The sequence below is a fragment of the Falco cherrug genome, chromosome Z (genome assembly GCF_023634085.1).
Source record: "Falco cherrug isolate bFalChe1 chromosome Z, bFalChe1.pri, whole genome shotgun sequence".
Lineage (NCBI taxonomy): Eukaryota > Metazoa > Chordata > Aves > Falconiformes > Falconidae > Falco > Falco cherrug.
Window position 1 is genome coordinate 40,778,291 of NC_073720.1, and position 17,799 is coordinate 40,796,089.

At 42.5% G+C, this 17,799-nt stretch overlaps 1 protein-coding gene across 6 annotated transcripts; it reads left to right on the forward strand.

Annotated features, from left to right (window-relative positions):
- The first annotated feature begins 88 nt into the window (after positions 1 to 88).
- GCNT1 (glucosaminyl (N-acetyl) transferase 1) lies at positions 89 to 14,256 on the forward strand. 6 transcript variants are annotated; one of them, XM_055699096.1, is made up of 3 exons: positions 89 to 305; positions 11,380 to 11,514; positions 11,900 to 14,256. In XM_055699096.1, the coding sequence occupies exon 3, from the start codon at positions 12,037 to 12,039 to the stop codon at positions 13,315 to 13,317; it is 1,281 nt and encodes a 426-aa protein (XP_055555071.1). In that variant the 5' UTR covers positions 89 to 305; positions 11,380 to 11,514; positions 11,900 to 12,036; the 3' UTR covers positions 13,318 to 14,256. The 6 variants fall into 6 exon arrangements, with proteins under 6 accessions (XP_055555071.1, XP_055555073.1, XP_055555068.1 ...); XM_055699098.1 differs by lacking the exon at positions 89 to 305 and adding an exon at positions 418 to 434; XM_055699093.1 differs by lacking the exon at positions 89 to 305 and adding an exon at positions 506 to 648.
- The last annotated feature ends 3,543 nt before the right edge of the window (positions 14,257 to 17,799 follow it).

Sequence of the window (17,799 nt, forward strand, 5' to 3'; positions counted from 1 at the left end):
CCATTTCGAACACATCTGCCCGCAGAAGGCGGTGGCGGGGCAGCCCGGCCGGCGCGCAGGCGGCGCTGCACATCCACACCGCTCCCCGCTCGCAGAGGCGCGGCTGCCGCAGCCGAGCCGGCCCCGTCGCGGTGCCTTCCCCCTCGGCCCCGGGGTGGGCGCCCGGGGCGAGCTGCGGGGCGTGTTGCGCTGTGCCCTGCGGCTGCTGCCTGCTCCGGGCGGGCCGCGCCGTCCGGGGGCTGGGAACGCTGAGAGAGCCCCGCGCCGCCGTCAGCCGCGCAGGAGCGGCCCCCGCCCCGTCCTACGTGGGTTTCAGCTTTACCGGCGCCGCCGGGGGAGCCTTTTAAGACAAGGGGAAAAAAAGAGGCTGAACAAGAGCAGTTTGCGAAGGCGGCCGGCGGCGGCTCAGCACCGTCGGAGCGGGGGAGGGGGCGGTGAGGAGGGGCAGCGGCGAGACGGCGCCGGGCGCCGCGCACCGACGGGTGGGGCGAGGCCGGGCCGGTGGGTGCGTGGGTGGGTGGGGCCGGGCCGCGCAGGGTGGGACGTGCGGCCCCGCGCTGCCGAGGCGCCCTGCCTGCCCCGGGGCGCCCGCTCGCCGCGCCGCGAAACGCCGCGCCGGGCCGGGCGAGAGCGGCCGCGGCCTCGCAGGTGGGTGCTGCGGGCGGGCCGGGCCGGGCCGTGAGCATCCCTGCTCCCGGGCCCCTCCGTGACCGCGCGGCGCGCCCCCGGGAGCCGCGGGGTCGCTGGGCAGGTGCTGCACCGGAGGGTGGGGGGACGCAGCTGCTGCGCCGCTCTCCTTCTCTTCCTTCTGCTGTGCTTTACTTCCGACCTCTTTTTCTGCCCTTCTTTCATTTCTTCCTCTGCTGTCTTTCTTCTTCCCACCACGATTCTTTCTGTGACGACCCCCCCCCCCCCTTTTTTCTTTCTTTTCTTTCCTTCCTTTCCTTCTTTCCTTCTCTTTCCCTTTCTTCCCTTTTCTTTCCTACTTTCCTTTTCCTTCCTTCTTTCTTTGTTTCTCTCTTTTTTCCTTCTTTTTTCCTTTCTCTTTTTTCAGTCTTTCTCTTTTCCCTTCTACTTTTCCCTCTGTTTCCCTTCTCTCTTTTTGCCCTTCCTTCTCTTTTTCCTTCTTTTTTTCCTTCTACCTTCCCCCCTTTCTCTTTTTTCTCTCTTTTCCTCTCTTCCCTCTTTCTTCCTTTCTGTCTTTTTTCTTTCTTTTTCCTTTCTTTCCTTACCTCCCTTTCCCCCTTTCTTTAACTCCCTTCTTTTTCCTCTCTTCCCCTCTCTCTCCTCTTCCCCTCTCTCTCCTCTTCCCCTCTCTCTCCTCTTCCCCTCTCTCTCCTCTTCCCCTCTCTCTCCTCTTCCCCTCTCTCTCCTCTTCCCCTCTCTCTCCTCTTCCCCTCTCTCTCCTCTTCCCCTCTCTCTCCTCTTCCCCTCTCTCTCCTCTTCCCCTCTCTCTCCTCTTCCCCTCTCTCTCCTCTTCCCCTCTCCCATTTCTTTGTCATCCCTTTCTTTCCTTCTCCCCTTTCTCCCTCTTCTTTTTCCTTTTCTCCCTTTCATTCTCTCTTCCCTTTCTTCCTTTGCCTTTTCCAGCAGCAGTGCGTGCAGAGCTATTGGCCTCAGCAGTACTGGGTTGATGTGAAATCTGTTAGCGAGCACAGTGTTCAGGGGGCACGCGATGCTCCTGAGGTGCTGCAGTCCTGCGATGTGGCCTTTTTCTCCCCCTTGCCCTTCTCTCTGTCTCTGTTGAACTTGTTAGAACTAGGAAAACCTTGAAGAAACCTTTTTTTTTCAGAACAGCAAAGCTGTTTAGAATGTTGTAAATAGTTTCCTGTGACCCAAGTTGGATGGGAGGACTCAGAAGCCTTACAGGAGGCTCAGTTGTGCTCTGGCACTTTGCCTTCTTTCAGCGTTGCTCAGAAAAGTAGGTTTCTTTGTGAGAAGGAGGAGGAGTGGCAGCAGGAGGGAATTGCTGTTTTGGAGTCTACAATTTTAAATTTCTTTTTTAATGGAATATGAGGTAGGTGACCTCAGAGCTGTTAAGAATGACAGTCAGAAATGGTAGTAAGAGGGGACAAATCTAGCATTTCAGTCTATAGACTTCAGCTTGAGAATGCTTGTGAAAAATAATGCAGTATTTGTAGCTCACGTTGAAGCTTTTGAAAGTAGATGTATACAAATGTATACTACTGTTTTCCCTTTTCAGTCATTCTTCATTCTGCCTATAGAAAACATTACCTACCAGCATCATCTCTTTCCTATGAATCTGAATTATCTGGGGTAGTACTTCTTTCCTGAAGCCAGAAGAGCCCAAAGTTGCTTAAAAAATCCGATGAATACCTTTTCCAAGTCTGTTCTCTTTTTTTTCTAACTTAAGCAAAATGCACTAGGGAATAGGCAAGCTGAAGATTTACAGTCTGCTGTGCAGAACATGGTGATTTACTGAGAAAAATCCTGCTCTCCACATTTGTTGTTACAATGGAAAACGCACTAGTCTTGTGAAAAGTTTTATTTCTTTTCTAATAATCTCCTCCTGGTTTTCCTTTGTATTCCAACATAATCCAGAAGTTCTCCACTTACCTTGTTTCATAAGCTACTGAAACTTGAAAACGCTTACCAACGTAGAATTTTGTCTTGGGAAAGGTGAAAAAAGGAAAGTAGCACGTCCAACTAGTACAACCAAAATAACTTGTGCTATTAGGTTTACTTTATAGCTGCAGGTAAACCACCTCTTGCACTGTGAAGAGTTGTTATACACAGGATAATCGTGGTGTTAGGCTTAATGAACAGAAACCTCATCACATCTTAGTAAACTGTGATAGGTTATCTCAGAAAGCTCTTTGCACCCAGCAGAGGAGAACATCTAAATCATAACAAAAACTTTGTGTTTGATAACTGTTACCAAATCTTCCTGTGTGTTGATTCTCCCATCCTAGTCATACATACTGTTCCCTATTAGATTTAAAAGCTTTCCTTTGTTGATCTTTCTCAAGGGTGGAAGGATTAGGCTGTTTTCCTACTGAAAAGTCCTGTAAGGAACGGAGTAAGAGGTGATAGCTCTCACCCAGTATAAAATTTCTGCAATGACCATGAAAGTTGCCTATTGCTGATGTTATATATACAGCACTGTAAACTATAATGTAGGGTGGGGGGTGGGGAGGTGTGTTTGTGGTTTTGTGTATTTTGCAGCGGAACCTACTTTCTGGGTAGGTTTCTTGTCTATTCCTAGACAATAAAAAGGAGTATTTTTGAACTGTATTCTTATGTCTTGTCTTGCAGGTCAGATTAAACTCATCTTGCCTGAAATGAACAGTGGAAAAAAACCCCCAAAAAACCATATAGTGCCTCTTAAACTGTAGATTGAAAGTAGTATTGTTTTATTGACTTGCACAATAGAGTTAAATCTATGCACTTAAGCATGATGGTGATCCTTGTTAGTCCTGTAACTGTAAGAGATACCTGTTCTTTTCAGAGATTATTGCTGCTGGTAGTAGTTGTCATTCAGCTCACTGATGAACTGTAACTGTAGGCATGGGTTTAAAACACTGGCGTCTGCATAGAGCTAAAGATAGTCTCCTTAGAATAATATTTTAAACATTGTGCTTGAAGAGGGATCCAAGTACTCAGGAATGTGATGATCCCCATGAGATTTAGTTGTGGTTTCATAGATACTACCTTTCCTGAAACAGTCTGCCAGCGTGTCCCATTCTGAAATACAGCATTGTCACAAGGTAGCAATTAGCAAAATTCTGAAGGTGGGCGCAAGGAGTACAGCAGCTGCTCTGTCCCTGGTGAAATTATAGTTCCTACTTTGGAATAATGTGAAAAAAATAGATAGGCATTTTACTTTGAAGTAGCCAATGTGTGCAAATTACCTTGACGAACACCAGGCAGTTGTACTGGGTGTTAAATGGGACAACTTTAAAGATTTTGTGGTTTTCTTGTTTTGGGATTTGTGAGTGTAGTTTCAGTGTTAGTTACCTAGAAATAAAGCATATCTTTTCTTCACTACTAAAAGTCATGGTCTTCTCAAGGTAGGAACTGGTCACTGAATGACTTTGCTGTAACAGCTTTACTCTCCTTAGTTGAAATCTCTTACTGTTACAGCTCTGCCTGTGGGAGCTCTAAGGCCAGACATGAACGCAAATGGCAGTCAGGCTTTGAACTGTTCAAAGGAAGATTTACTTGATCCAGTAGTACAAGAGGGTACTGGAAAGGCTACTAAAATTTACAGTTTTACAACGCTATTTTACACACCCAGTGTGTGCTCGTATGGGTGTTACTTGTTTTTTTAAAAGAGAAAGATTTTAGTATGTCAGGTTCCTGACATTGGAACGTAAGATCTCCAAATGACCCACAGCTTTGAATTTATTTTCAATCTTCCCCAGCTCCCCCCACCCCCCTTGAAAAACAGCTGTCTACTTTTAGCTGCTGTCACTGTTTAATCTCTATGCAGTGGTAGGTGTAGCAGTACTAGCTGTTTGTGGAGTTTTGTTTAAACCTGCCTTCTAAGCTAACAAGGCACTAGAAATATGTTATTTTTTCCTCTAAAAAGGAAATATCTTTTTTATTTTATTGGGTTTTTTAGCAGCTGTGAAGGAAGAGCCCTGCTCTTGCAGACTTGTCAATGAGTAGACTACTGCACCCATGTGGAACCCTGCCGCTGCCTCTGTCTGACTTTCAAAATTAAGGTCTTAGTCCTGTAAAGTCTAATGGTAACCCAAATACTCGGCTTATGACCAATTCTTATTTTCAGTAAGACTGAAGACTTACCTAATGGCACAAACATGAGTACTTTCATTCAGTTACAGGCGTATCTACTTTCGATGTTGTGCTGCTTGGTATCATGGAAATGCTGAGTAAATACAACTTTGTTCTATGTCTGGCAAATTTCTGCAGATAACCCTGCATCTGTGCAGTCTGTCTTTGTGCTTATGCATGTGTGTGTTTATGCAAGCTGCTTAGGGCTTTAAAAATAAGTCCTCATCAGAACGAATGTTCTGCATAACTGAACGTGAATGGAAACAGGTTTATTGTAATAAATGCTTGCAGGACATGTATACTTTGAAGCATCGTGGATATGCCCTGGTAAAACTCAAGGACTTTCCAGCAAATCCATCCTCAGTGGAGGGCCTCCTAAAGTGTTGGGGAAAAGCTTTCTATCTTGGGTAGAATTTGTTAATGGGAAGATAGAATAGTGAAGATCTGGTCAACACCTGCTTACTTACAATTCTCAGGGGTAGCTGAAGTTTTCTGTTGTGGTTTAACCCCGGTTGGTAATTAAGTATCACGCAGCCACTCATTCACTCCCCCCTTACCGAGGGGGATGGGGAGGAGAGTTGGAAAGGAAGGTAAAACTCAAGGCTTGAGATAAGAACAATTTAATAATTGAAATAGAATAAAAGTAAAAGAACAACAGTAACAATGCTGACAATAACAGTTATAATGAAAAGGGGAAGGGGAAGAATAAAATCCAGAGGGAAAGGAACAAGTGGTGCACAACACAGCTGCTCACTGCCCACCAACAGATGCCCGGCCAGTCCCTGACCAATGATCCACCTGCCCCAGCCAACCCCCTAGGTACATATACCCGGCATGGCGCCCCATGGTATGGAATACTGCTTCAGCTAGTTCAGGTCAGCCGTCCTGGCTGTGTCTCCTCACAATTCCTTGTGCCCCTCCAGCCTTCTCACTAACAAGGCCTGAGGAACTGAGAAGTCTCACATGAAAGCCAAAACACAGCACCCTGCTAGCTCCTAAGAAGATGATTAATTCCATCCCAGCTGAAACAAGGACATTTCCTTAGATTTTCCCTCCCTCTGAGGCAAGAAAAGGGAAAAATATGTCAGTTCTGACTCTCACTCCCCACCCATCAAAACTACTACTTGTCTCCTGGCCCATCCCAACTACCATTTCTGAGGTGGGTGTACTCAGCACTACATTTTCCACTTGGCTTTTCTTGGATACATTTCTGTAAAAACTCAGGCTGTCATGAATGGATGTAGGATATTAGTGCAGGTGCCAGGAAGTTTTCAAATATCTGTTTTAAAGCTTTCTTTAAAAGCTAATGTGTCTATGGGCATATAATAGACCCCAGTGTAATGTTCATGTTGCTAGGTCCTCTCCACAGTAGCTATATGCCAAAAGTCATCAAAGCAACTATGAGAGCAAACATGACCGTCTACTTTCTCTGGTATTTGTTAGAGGAAGCGGAACAGGAGGAAAATGAAGGGAAGTTGGGTAGTTGGGTGCATGTTAGTTCAGCAGCCCGCAAGGCTGAGAGAGACGTGACACCAGAAAGTTGCAGCTAAGCCCACAAGACCTTTCAGATCTTCCCTGCTCTTGTTATGACTGCTTTTGACCTCCTGACTGCTTTCGTGATGCTACCTAACTCTTAAGTTCTTTCCTGCCTTTCTGTCAGTCTTTCATAGGATTTAACAGGCTGCTGGAGTACCCCAGACCTCCCCCTTCTGAATTTCTGGTGCTGATACTGGTCTGTGGTGCATATTGGAGGCTACAGTGCTTCCTTTTGGATGCTGAATTGGTGTTTGACATCTTGCCTCAAGAGTTTTTCCATTGGTGTAAGAAAAGGCTGAAGTGCCAAAATCAAAAGACACATGATTTTTTTTTTCCTGTGCTACCAGACCCTAATGATTTTCATCTCCTCATGAGATGTGTCTGCGTACCATTTCAGCAGCAAGCCCTAGCTGCTTTTTCCAAGGGAAGAAAATATACTTAGTATAAAAATGTATGGTAATTGCTTAAATACAAAAATCATCTACTTCGTTTACGGTTTTACTCAGCTCTCTAAAATACTTCAGACAGGACAGAGGGGGGCAATGCGTTTTGTGTGAGCTGGCATGGGGGACGACCTGTGATGCCTGAGAACTGGGGATCCTGTTTGCCCAATACTGACACTGTGACTCAGGCAAATGGACAGCCCTGGGGAGTGGTGCCACCCTAGCCTGACGCTGGTGAGAGGCTGCCTGCCGTTGCTTTTAACCTCGTTTAGGGAAAGATGCCTCTCTCGCTTTCAGCCGTATCAGCCCACACAAGAGCCTAAAAACTTGGTGTCAGGGTTGGCTGGGCTGTGGCGTGGTGAGCAGAGATTTGCAGGATGCCGCAGGGCTGGGGGCTCCCCATGGTGGCTCCGTCAGGGCAGGGGTGGCAGCCAGGCCTGTCCCACCACCGCGGCCAGGAGCAGGGCAGCCAAGGGGCATGGGGGCAGCCGTGACAGCAGGCACCTCCCTGGGGATGGGGACATGTCGAGGCTGAGCTGGGACTTGGGCACAGCTTGTCAGGGCCTACGGCCAGGCTGTGGGGACTGGAGACTGGCCCTGCTATGGCAGGGGCAGGGGCTGGCAGCCCTGGGAGGCTGAAATGGGGTGGTGGGGGAGCTTGGAGGGGGCCAGCTGGAGCTGTCAGGGCCCATTAGTGCCATTGGGGCCCTGCCAGCAGCCATGAGAGCTGACAGCAGAGAGTCACCCAGGAGGCCAGCTGGTTGTATCTGCTGTTGTGTCTGTCCAGGCTTGATGGGCGGCCAGCAGATATGGGAGCAGGGCTTCTGCCTCCACCAGCAGGGCACTGTAGTATTAAACCAGTTGCACCATGGAACTGCAGCCGAAGAGAACTGCTGTGCTGGCAGCCAAAGGATGGTTTCCATGTTGGCGGGCTGAGGCACGTGCCCTTCACTGGGGCTGGTGCGGCAGCACTCTGCCAGCTCTGTGCCCTCGCAGAGATCCTCTTTCTGAAGACCAGCCCTGTGGTGGGGATGTAATGTCCTGGCTAATAGCACTACCATTACATGCTGCCGCTCCAGTCCAGCCTGTCTATAAAACCTCCACGTAAACTTTGGTGTCCCTTAGAGCTGTTGTATAACCTTGTAAAAGTATTTTGTTTGATTTTTTTCTCTGAAGACCTAAGTTTCTTGTGGGATTTTCTGTTTGTTTTTAAGGATGGGTGAAGCCAAACTTATCTAAACTCACACGCTGGGCTGGGCTTAGAAGGTGCTGCTCCCTCCTGTCTGAGGCCACAGCCTTTCTCGGCATAAGTATCCGTATAGTCTTAGTGCTGACATGTTTCAGTCAGTACTATGGGTCAGATTAAGAAGTTAGCATGTAGGGTTAACGCAAGTTTATATAGTAACCAGGTGAAGGCATTGTTAATGAAATCAGCTGTTTAAAGTGGCATCTTGACAGGTTAACAGAAATTAAATCAGAACATGGCTTTTATCAAGATGTTTCCCAAACTGCTAGGTAAAGTGTACTGGTTTCACAGGTTAGTAAACTAAGAGGCAGATGATCCAAGGGATTTGCCCTTTGGCACAGAGGAGGTGCCAGAAATGGAGATTTAAACTAGGTAGAGTAATTCTTCTTTTCATAAGGTCTGTTTAAATGGAGAACACTAGTCTGTAGTAGAAATCATGTTTAAATCATCTTGGTTTTGTGTTTACTCGTAACATACAGTTTGTATACAGCAGTGAAGAATAATACTGTCAGGGAAGAGGGAAGTGGGCAGCCAACCTCAATCTTTGTACTAACTCCTCCAAAAACCAGCAGCTCCTATATTTTCCCCCCTTTAATGACTTAATGTCTACTGCATTGGAAATACAGGCTGTGACTGAAGGAGGAGGAGGTTGTAAAAGAAGGATGCATGTCAAGTACATAACTTATGCAGCTGAACTTCACTTGAGAGCAAGACTAAGGCTGCAGTGTAAACTCTTTGATCCGTGGCTGCACAAACCTCCCTCCCAGTGCAAAGTGCTGCCTCTGACAGTGCATTATCAAGTGTGCACACTAAAGCTATGCAGAGCTTGAGAAACAGATGTTAAAAGCTTTACTGAACGCAGTCTGAAGCTATGCTAATGAGTACTCTGGGCTCATAGAACTTTATAAAACAAAAAATGGCTATGTTTTTAGATTAAAGGTACCAAATCTTTGCTTATCCTGTGCAGGTTAGCTTTTGCAAAGAATGGGATATGATCAAGTTTTAGGAGTTTTTAGAAAAGGAATTGCAAGCATAAACAAATATTAACTTAGTGGGACAAATTTGACTGTAGGAGAAATTCCTCCTCTGACTGGAGGAAAACCTCCATCTAAAGATAAGAGCCATGTTAACATGTAAATGTTTGCAGATCTCTCATTTTGGTATAATGGCAATGCAGGGTCTGTTTATTCTGAGCTCAAAACAATACAGAAATTGCACCCAGCTGGGTATACAAGGCCTTTGTGAAAGAGATTCTTTATCCTGCTTTCAACTAAATTTTATTCTAAAACAGAAGCAGGAAAGACTTACTAGAAAGCTCTGTTCTTTGGAAACGTGGAAGATGAAGAGTGCAATAGTGGCTTTTGATTAAGACTTTTGTCGCCCTGCATTGTAATGATCAGGGAGGGGCTGGCAATCCTCTTGAAGTGTGTGTTACTCCACAATACTAGTACTCCTATAAAAACTAATAGGATAAAATAGTAGTGCTGTCATCCTAAAGAAAGCATTCCAGCTTCTGTCATCTAAAGCTTCACAAATGTAAGTGTACTTGAAGTACATTTTAAGTTCCAGAAAATTTCTCATTTCTAAGTTGATAGGCAGAAAACAGTAATTTAGGGTAACCAGTATCACAAGCTTCATCCTATGGTAATAGATACTTGATGGAGATTATGGAGACTATCACATAGCTAGTATCTTTCCTTCGATAATTTAATTTGTGATAGATACTATTTTTTTATTGGATCAGATCTGCTAGTCAAAACTAGCAGGACATCAAGTAAGCAACCAAGTGGTAAGTTTATTTAGCATAATAAAACATGCTAAAACTTGCTCTAAATAATATTGCTGTGATGCCACATTGCAAACTAAAAGTGGTAATTGTGAAATTTCCCTTTTTTAATTTTTTAAAAATTGAATTCAAAGTGTGAGACCTGATATTTTTAAAAGGTACCTCTCTATGCTTTCAGCAATAATTGCACACTAGTTCACTTGGCTTACTTACTTTAAGGGTTAGAATTTTAGTTCTTTCAATTTGACTTCACTGTACACCTAAAACAGACTTGGAACAAATGTCCACCTCCCTAAGGTAAATTAGAAATGCAGGTTAAAATAATTACAGGTGTAACTCTGAAAACAAAGTACACTTGACAGTAACTGAGATTTTTATATAATGCTGTTAGTCACAAACAGTTTGTGGTCTCTGCCTGCTTGTGGCTTGAATTCTAAAATATTTGGTTACCATACTTCCTTAAAATGCTGCTGGTTCTTAGACCTGTGCTAGACATTCAGTGCAGTGATCTGCACCTTCCTCCCCTCCTACTACATGTGGATCAATTCCCCTAGTCAGTTTGCAGTGCTGTGGACATAGGGATGGACCCAACGTGTAGTGCATCCCGGTGACAGCAAGACTATCAAAAAACGCTGTGATGCCAGGCGTCAAGTTTCTTACATGCACCTGTTTTGAACAAGCAGCAGGCTAAAAGCCACAGTTTGAGAATTAAAAGCTAAAATGAAAGAAGGGGGGAAAGAAAAACCTTACACTGAACAGCCTACAGCAACACTCAGAAGTGGACACAGTGCGCACTTCTTCTTAAACAGATTTTCTTACCAGTTTTTTGGGTAGCAGTTATTCTTACAGCTGTTCAGGAAGTTATTCAGGGACACAGAATGCTTTGTAAGTAGTAAAAAATTAAAGTACTTCAAATACTTCAGTATTTCCTTAACCTTTTAACTTAAAGATTAAAATTTTGGAAGGCATTCTTTACAGATTCTCTTGGCTTTTGCAATTAGAGGTTGGTTTGAAATTAAAACCCGCACTGAATTTTTAGACAATGAATTTTTGAGTACAAATAACATTTAAGTGATGATGTAAATTGCTTAAGGATATCCTGTTCATCAGTTTACCTGCACGAGGTAGTACTTACAAAAAAAGACACGTAGTTCTATAATCCAGTTCTATTATGCAATTTTCCCAACAGCTATAGCTGTAGCAGCTGCATAACTGCAGTGATCCCTTTGCAGAGTACTGAAACAGAAAAAAAGGGAGAAACAGGACTAACAGAGATTATGTAGTGCCTGTGAATTCATAAAATCTTATAAAGATGAAAACAAGATTGCTGTATTATAAATCTTGTTGCAGCTCAGCCTTGCAGCCTATTTCCACACAAAAGCAATTGCTGAATCATAAAAAGAAGTGTGTTTAAATATGGTAACACAATACTGCTGTGCTCTTAGACTGGTGCAATTGCAGTGACCTAACACAAAACAGCTTTAGAGACAGGCCATAAGGATCGCTTTCTACCTTAAAAAGGAACTTCAGCAATACAGTCACAGCTCTTCTCACAACTCTGAAAGTTGAGGCGCTATGGTGTACTGATTTGTTTCTCCTCTTCTCATCAGCTCTTTCCTGATTGTATTTCTAAGCTCATCTGCAGGATGTTGAACAACTGCACCTCACACAAAAATCTTGAAAGGCTTCAGGAACTGCTTTCCCCATGAGAAGATAAAGCGTAACTAGCATCCAGGAAGTGAGTGGTAAGTTATAATTATAATGAAATCTATGTTAGTATGGAAGTGAGTATAAAACATTGTCAGACTCTGCAGCATCAATGAACATCCAGTATGTGCTTCTCAGTAATTTATCTTGACTCACTGGATTTGATTTTGTTAGGTGCAGCTGAATCAGCTCTGTTTTCTTACTGAACTACAGTTTGTGGTGTTACTACTATAGAAATAGTGTCTCATGAAAACTACCTGTCTCTCCCAATCTTTTTCTAGAAAAATAAACTCATTTTATTCATTAATTTCAAATTTCAACAGAATATTTTTGGCTGAACCTCTCTACTGTCACTGAATAACAATGAATTTTATAAAGAAACCTTTTAATCTTTGGTGACAGTCATATTTCATTGTCTTTTAGGATTTTTCCTTCCATCTCCCTGATAAACTCACCAAATTCCTGAGAAACACACAGTGTTTTTTCTGAAGTTGTTGAAGCTGATATGAACAGATTGGAGGGCAGGTTTTTTAGCCCTGCAGAGCTACCTGGTATTTGAAATGCTGAAGAGGAAATTACGGTTTTGCCACAACTCACGCTTCAGGCTTTTCTTGGCTCTAACTGTTATTTTAGTAATCATTTCAGTTTTGAAAGTTAACCAGAAACAAGACTCCTTAAATCGGAAGCATCTGGAGCTGACAAAAGAAGATCCTATTGGCAATATTAACTGCACCAAGATTATAGAGGGGGATATACAAGAAATTCAAAAAGTAAAGCTTGAGACATTGTCGGTGTCATTTAAGAAACGCCCTAGACTAACAACAGATGATTATATTAACATGACAGCAGACTGTGCCTCTTTCACCAAGACTCGGAAGTACATTATGGAACCTCTCAGCAATGAAGAAGCAGAATTTCCAATTGCTTACTCAATAGTGGTTTATCACAAAATTGAGATGCTTGATAGACTTCTAAGATCAATCTATGCCCCTCAGAATTTTTACTGCATTCATGTTGACAAAAAGTCTCCAGAGTCTTTTTTTGCTGCTGTGAAGGGCATAGTCTCATGTTTTGAGAATGTCTTTATTTCCAGCCAGTTAGAGAGTGTTGTGTATGCTTCATGGAGCAGGGTGCAGGCAGACATTAACTGCATGAAAGATCTCTACAGGAAAAGTTCAAACTGGAAATACCTAATAAACCTTTGTGGTATGGACTTTCCTATAAAGACCAACCAGGAAATAGTAGAGAAATTAAAAGCCCTTAAAGGTGAAAACAGCTTGGAAACAGAAAAAATGCCTGTTTATAAAGAAGTAAGGTGGAAAAAACACCATGAGATTATTCATGGTAAAATAAAGAACACAGGCATAGACAAACAGCTGCCACCTCTCAGTACTCCAATTTTTTCTGGTAGTGCCTATTTTGTAGTTAGCAGAAGGTTTATAGAACATGTATTAAAAAGCAGCAAAATACTTAAGTTCATAGAGTGGGCAAAAGATACTTACAGCCCAGATGAGTACCTGTGGGCAACAATTCAGAGAATCCCTGAAGTCCCAGGTGCAGTTTCTTCTAGTGACAAGTATGATGTTTCTGACATGAATGCACTGGCCAGGTTTGTCAAGTGGCAGTACTTTGAAGGTGACATATCCAAAGGTGCACCTTACCCACCATGCAATGGAGTTCACGTTCGCTCTGTCTGTGTTTTTGGGGTAGGAGATCTGAACTGGGTGCTAAGAAACCACCACTTCTTTGCTAATAAGTTTGATACTGATGTTGACCCTTTTGCAGTGAAATGCTTGGAAGAGTACTTGCGACACAAAGCTTTGTATGTGCAAAAGAACTGAAATACTGCACGGTCCTTATACAAAACATAGGTACGAATAGCACACAACTGTGTATGTTAACATGTAACACTGATGGTGGTGATGCTGATGATGGGTATAATGGTTCTCACCATGTTGGTATGGTGGTAATGACACCCTTCCTGCCATCTGCATGGACTGGACAAGGGGGAGACAAGACATGTCTCATGTGAAGATGGGACATGGACCTTTAGGTGGAAAATCAAACACAGCAATTTTTAGAAGGCCAACTATTTGGATTATTTATTAACTAAAAGGTGTAATGAATGGACTTCCTTTGGCTAAACTATTTGTTTTAAGCTTAGAAAATATATGTTGTTCATGGTTATTCCTCAGTTTTTTCCCATGAATGTAATCCTAGCTGGAAGGAACAGATGGGGAGCAGGAAGAGAGAAGAGCAGCTGGACTGCACAGACTTCATACTGAGTACTGAAAGATCTCAGGAAAATAACATTAGAATTGATCTGAAAACTACACAAAAGGGAATATACCAAAACCAGATGTCATCGTTTAACTTGTATCTGATTGCTGTAGTTCTGTAATATGTAACTCTTAATCCTCCTGAAAATGTCGTCTTCACATGGAGTATTAAGGGCTTGTGTTTAAATTTTGTAGCCAAATCTTGCTTTCATACTCTTAAACCCCCTTGATAATGTGATATGAAGTTTGTAATTACATCTTCTCAGGGAAAATTCAGTTTGTGCCTAATGAGAGTCAGACTTTTAATTTTATACTTCTTACTGTACCAGGAGTCAAGTCATGCTTTTGGATCCAAAATGACTCAAGTTTCTCAAACTTAGAACTGCAGTAGTGTCTAAATGTCTTTGATGGAATTGCTGGTTTCTGCTTTCTGTCAAGCTCAACATGTATTTCAGTAACTTGACACTGACTATGCAAAAATAAAGTTATTTTTCTAAATGATATTGCTTCTTCCTACAATTAAAGTAATTCTAAAAGCACCACAAAAAAATCCCAATGATGAAGACCTAAAATGTTTTTACTGTAGGTTGTTACACACAACTGAAGCTGACTTTCCTCCATATGCTAATTTGTTCATTCATGTGTCTATGCTTGTTTAGGTTTACAGCTACAGCTGTTCAGCTGTTCAAGTTCAGCTGATTTTTATTTACTTGCTGCTTTTGGTGAAAGGAAAAGGATGAGTTTTTTTCAGGTTAGGTCCCTGTGTAGTTTAGCTGCTGCAATGTGGCACGGAAGCATGGTGATGAGAGAACAGGGCACTGTGAGGGATGATACTATTTCTTCCTGTATCAATTCAGGTTTGTCATGCATGGTTACTGCCAGATATCTCATCTTACTCCTGAGATGACAGTGGAATTCATTAGACTCTAGCAAATGGCAAAACAGACTAAATTTTATTTTGTTTCCTGAACTGTTGCTGTGATGGCAGTATGTGTTTCTTACAAAGGTAGTTTGTCGTGAAGTTGCTCCTAAGGTGTGCCCTAATACTCAGACATTAACATAAAAACTGCTAACCGTTGATCATGCAAACAGCTAGGGAGGCAAGCAATTTAATCTGAAATTGGGCCTATTCTTGCCAACCCCTGCCTTCAAAACCACCTGAAAGCTGTTTAGGGAGTCTTGAGAGACTCTCACGTGATACATGAACAGGTAATTAAAGCCTGTGACTGAGACAGTGGAGGGAAATTACCCTGTCTTCCCCACCCTTTGGCTTTTCTACAAGAATGCTCTTAGAGACAGTTATGCTTTACTGCTTTTGCACAAGCTACAACAAGGTGTAACTTCACTGCATATTGTACTGGGAAATTCCAGAAAGTCATATTATACTTTTAGCAGAAAGGAACCTGTTTGTTGTTAAGAATTTCCACGTAAAGACAAGCTATATTAATAGCTTCTGTGAGACCAGGACTGCTAATTCACATAGATTGAAAAAATGGTAACATTGTCTGCACAGGGTGAACTGCTGACTTAGTTGCTCAAAATCTGCTAGACAGCTTACCTTGTACTTACTTATTTGTATAATACAATGAACACCTGTCTGTATCTCTGTTAATGACACTGCCACTGTAGATAGATAGTAAAGATGCTACTTGAGTAGGTGCTGCAAGTGTTACTGTTTGGATAGAGCCAGGAGAGATCTTCTTAACACTCACCGCAAAGTTCTGTTCTATGTAGAAGTTAAAAAGAGAACATTGCTGTTCAGCGTACGTTCTTCATAAGAAGGAATTTCTTTTTCTTCTAGGGAAAGTGAATCATAGAAAAACCCACCTCCCTAAAACTGACTGGTAGAAGAGACACCCTGATTTAGTAGATTTTTAAATGGTCTAAAAAGGGAATTTCGTGATAAGAACTCTTACTCTGTTGAACAAGTACCAAATGTGCTGAAGGAAATTGATGTTTTATTAAAGGTATTACAACTACATATAAAGAAAAGGCACCATAGCCAGCTATAATGGTTAGAGAAAGCAATCTAAATAACATTAGCATTTCACTGAATCTGCCAAGAAACTTAGCTAAAATAATCATCATCCAAGAATTGAGCAATTTTGTGGCATGAACAAAACTAAAATCTAGATTATATCACTTACTGATATCAGCAGTTGTTTTTTCATAACTTGTGTCAGTTTTCTACTACATGTTTAGAGGGCAGGAGTAAAAGTCTAACACTAACTTGAGTGAACATGAAAGAAAAATGTTTCACTGATACTGCATCAAGAAGCTAAGCTTGATGCTGTCCTGAAGATACTGGGCTCATGTCAGGAATAACTAAAAATTAAAAACTTAATGATTACGTCAACCCTTCAACCATTAATTCTGAATACAGTGGTGTTCTAATGCAAGAAAACTGCTGGTTTATACTGATGACCTTCAGGTTCCCTCTCAGGGGAGGTGGCAACACACAGACCTGCACCAGGATTGAATTTGGAAGCTGGGGAGAGGGTAGAGCAGTTAAAATTGAAGTGGTGATGGTGGGTTCAGCTATGGTGCTGCCCAGGGCATTCAGAGTACCTGCTTTTTCCAGTCCCTGCTGCATGCACCCAGCTTACACCAGCCCTTGCACTGTGACCTAATCATCCATTGGGCAGCCAGGGAGGAAACTGATTTGCATTCTGCTTACCAAAAAACCTTCCTCCCCGCTCCCCCTTTCAATTTTTTAATGCTGGTTTAGTTTCTCAGTCCAGCTCACCGGTGCTGGGATGGAATTAGGAGCTAGTGAAACCATTGCTGAAGTAACATGTACACTATTCAAAATCCCCTGACTTGTCTTTTAATTTTCCATAGCAGAATTTTCCAAAAGAGGCTCTGCTGTAGTTCAGTCCTGACTCACACGTAAGCATTTTGAATGGCCCTAATAATTTGAATGGTTTACTGATGATAATTGTGGTAATCAAGTATCATGTATCACTAAAAGTCACCAAAATGAAAGCCTTTAGGCTCAATGGCTGATTTGATCCCAGAAACATAATACTTGTGCTTTCATCTCCTTTCTGCCTTAGGTTTGGTTTGACAGTAAGCATGTGTTTGGCTCTCTTGCTGCTTCCTATCTAGCACAACAGAAAAGGACAGGAAGCCTTCAAGATGAGAACCGCAATTATAATTAAGGTTGCCAGCCAGATCACCATTACTTGGTGCATTTTCAAGTGGCCTGATAATGAAAAATTGACCTGGGTTATAACATGAATGCATTAGAAGACAAAAATGGTAGAAGAGGCCATCTGCTCCAACATACTTGTACTGTGCTTATGAGGAGGATACAATGCCTCCAGATTCAGCGCTGTTGCTAGCTCTGAATGGCTGTTGCAGTCATTAGAAATCATAAATGTGATTTAAGTTCTGTTGCAATATTGCACTGATTTAATTTATAGCTTTTTTTGAAAATGTTAGTGGTTGACTTTTTAATCACATAGAATATATAAAAGAGTTAATATTATAGTGAACACCTCTTCAGTCAATTAAAACATAAGAAATTGTATTATGTAAAAAGGGTTTCCAATTCCAGTTAGCAATACCTCAGCTTAACATTTCAATAATCTAGTAGACCAGTTTCCATAGTTTTCAAATTCCCTTCTTCCTAATAGATCAGTTTCCTTAATTGTGCTTTTACTGTCCTAGACTGCAGTGTGGTAAATTAACAGTAAGCTGCTTTTGACAGGCAAGGAGCCTTCCAGGTGCCTTGGACAGCAGACATAAAAAAAGACAGTACCCTGGAGGTCATGTTCTTTATTCCAAATCATGTCATTCAGCTTTTTCCAGATACTTTTACTCAGTTTTCAAGAACTTTTATCAAGTTATTTTCCTCATATATCTCCTGATTTTTTCTGTTTTATAACGGAAATGCGTCAGTTTCATACTCTTCGCATACAAATAACAGTTTGGAGTTTCCCCTTCCCCTTCCCCTTCCCCTTCCCCTTCCCCTTCCCCTTCCCATTCCCCTTCCCTAGCTTTGCTGTTGAAGTCTTATGTATGGTTGGATGCTTTTAGGAT

Coding starts and splice junctions, on each gene's coding strand:
- GCNT1 (XM_055699096.1), top strand. CDS start 12,037: ATGCTGAAGAGGAAATTACGGTTTTGCCACAACTCACGCTTCAGGCTT.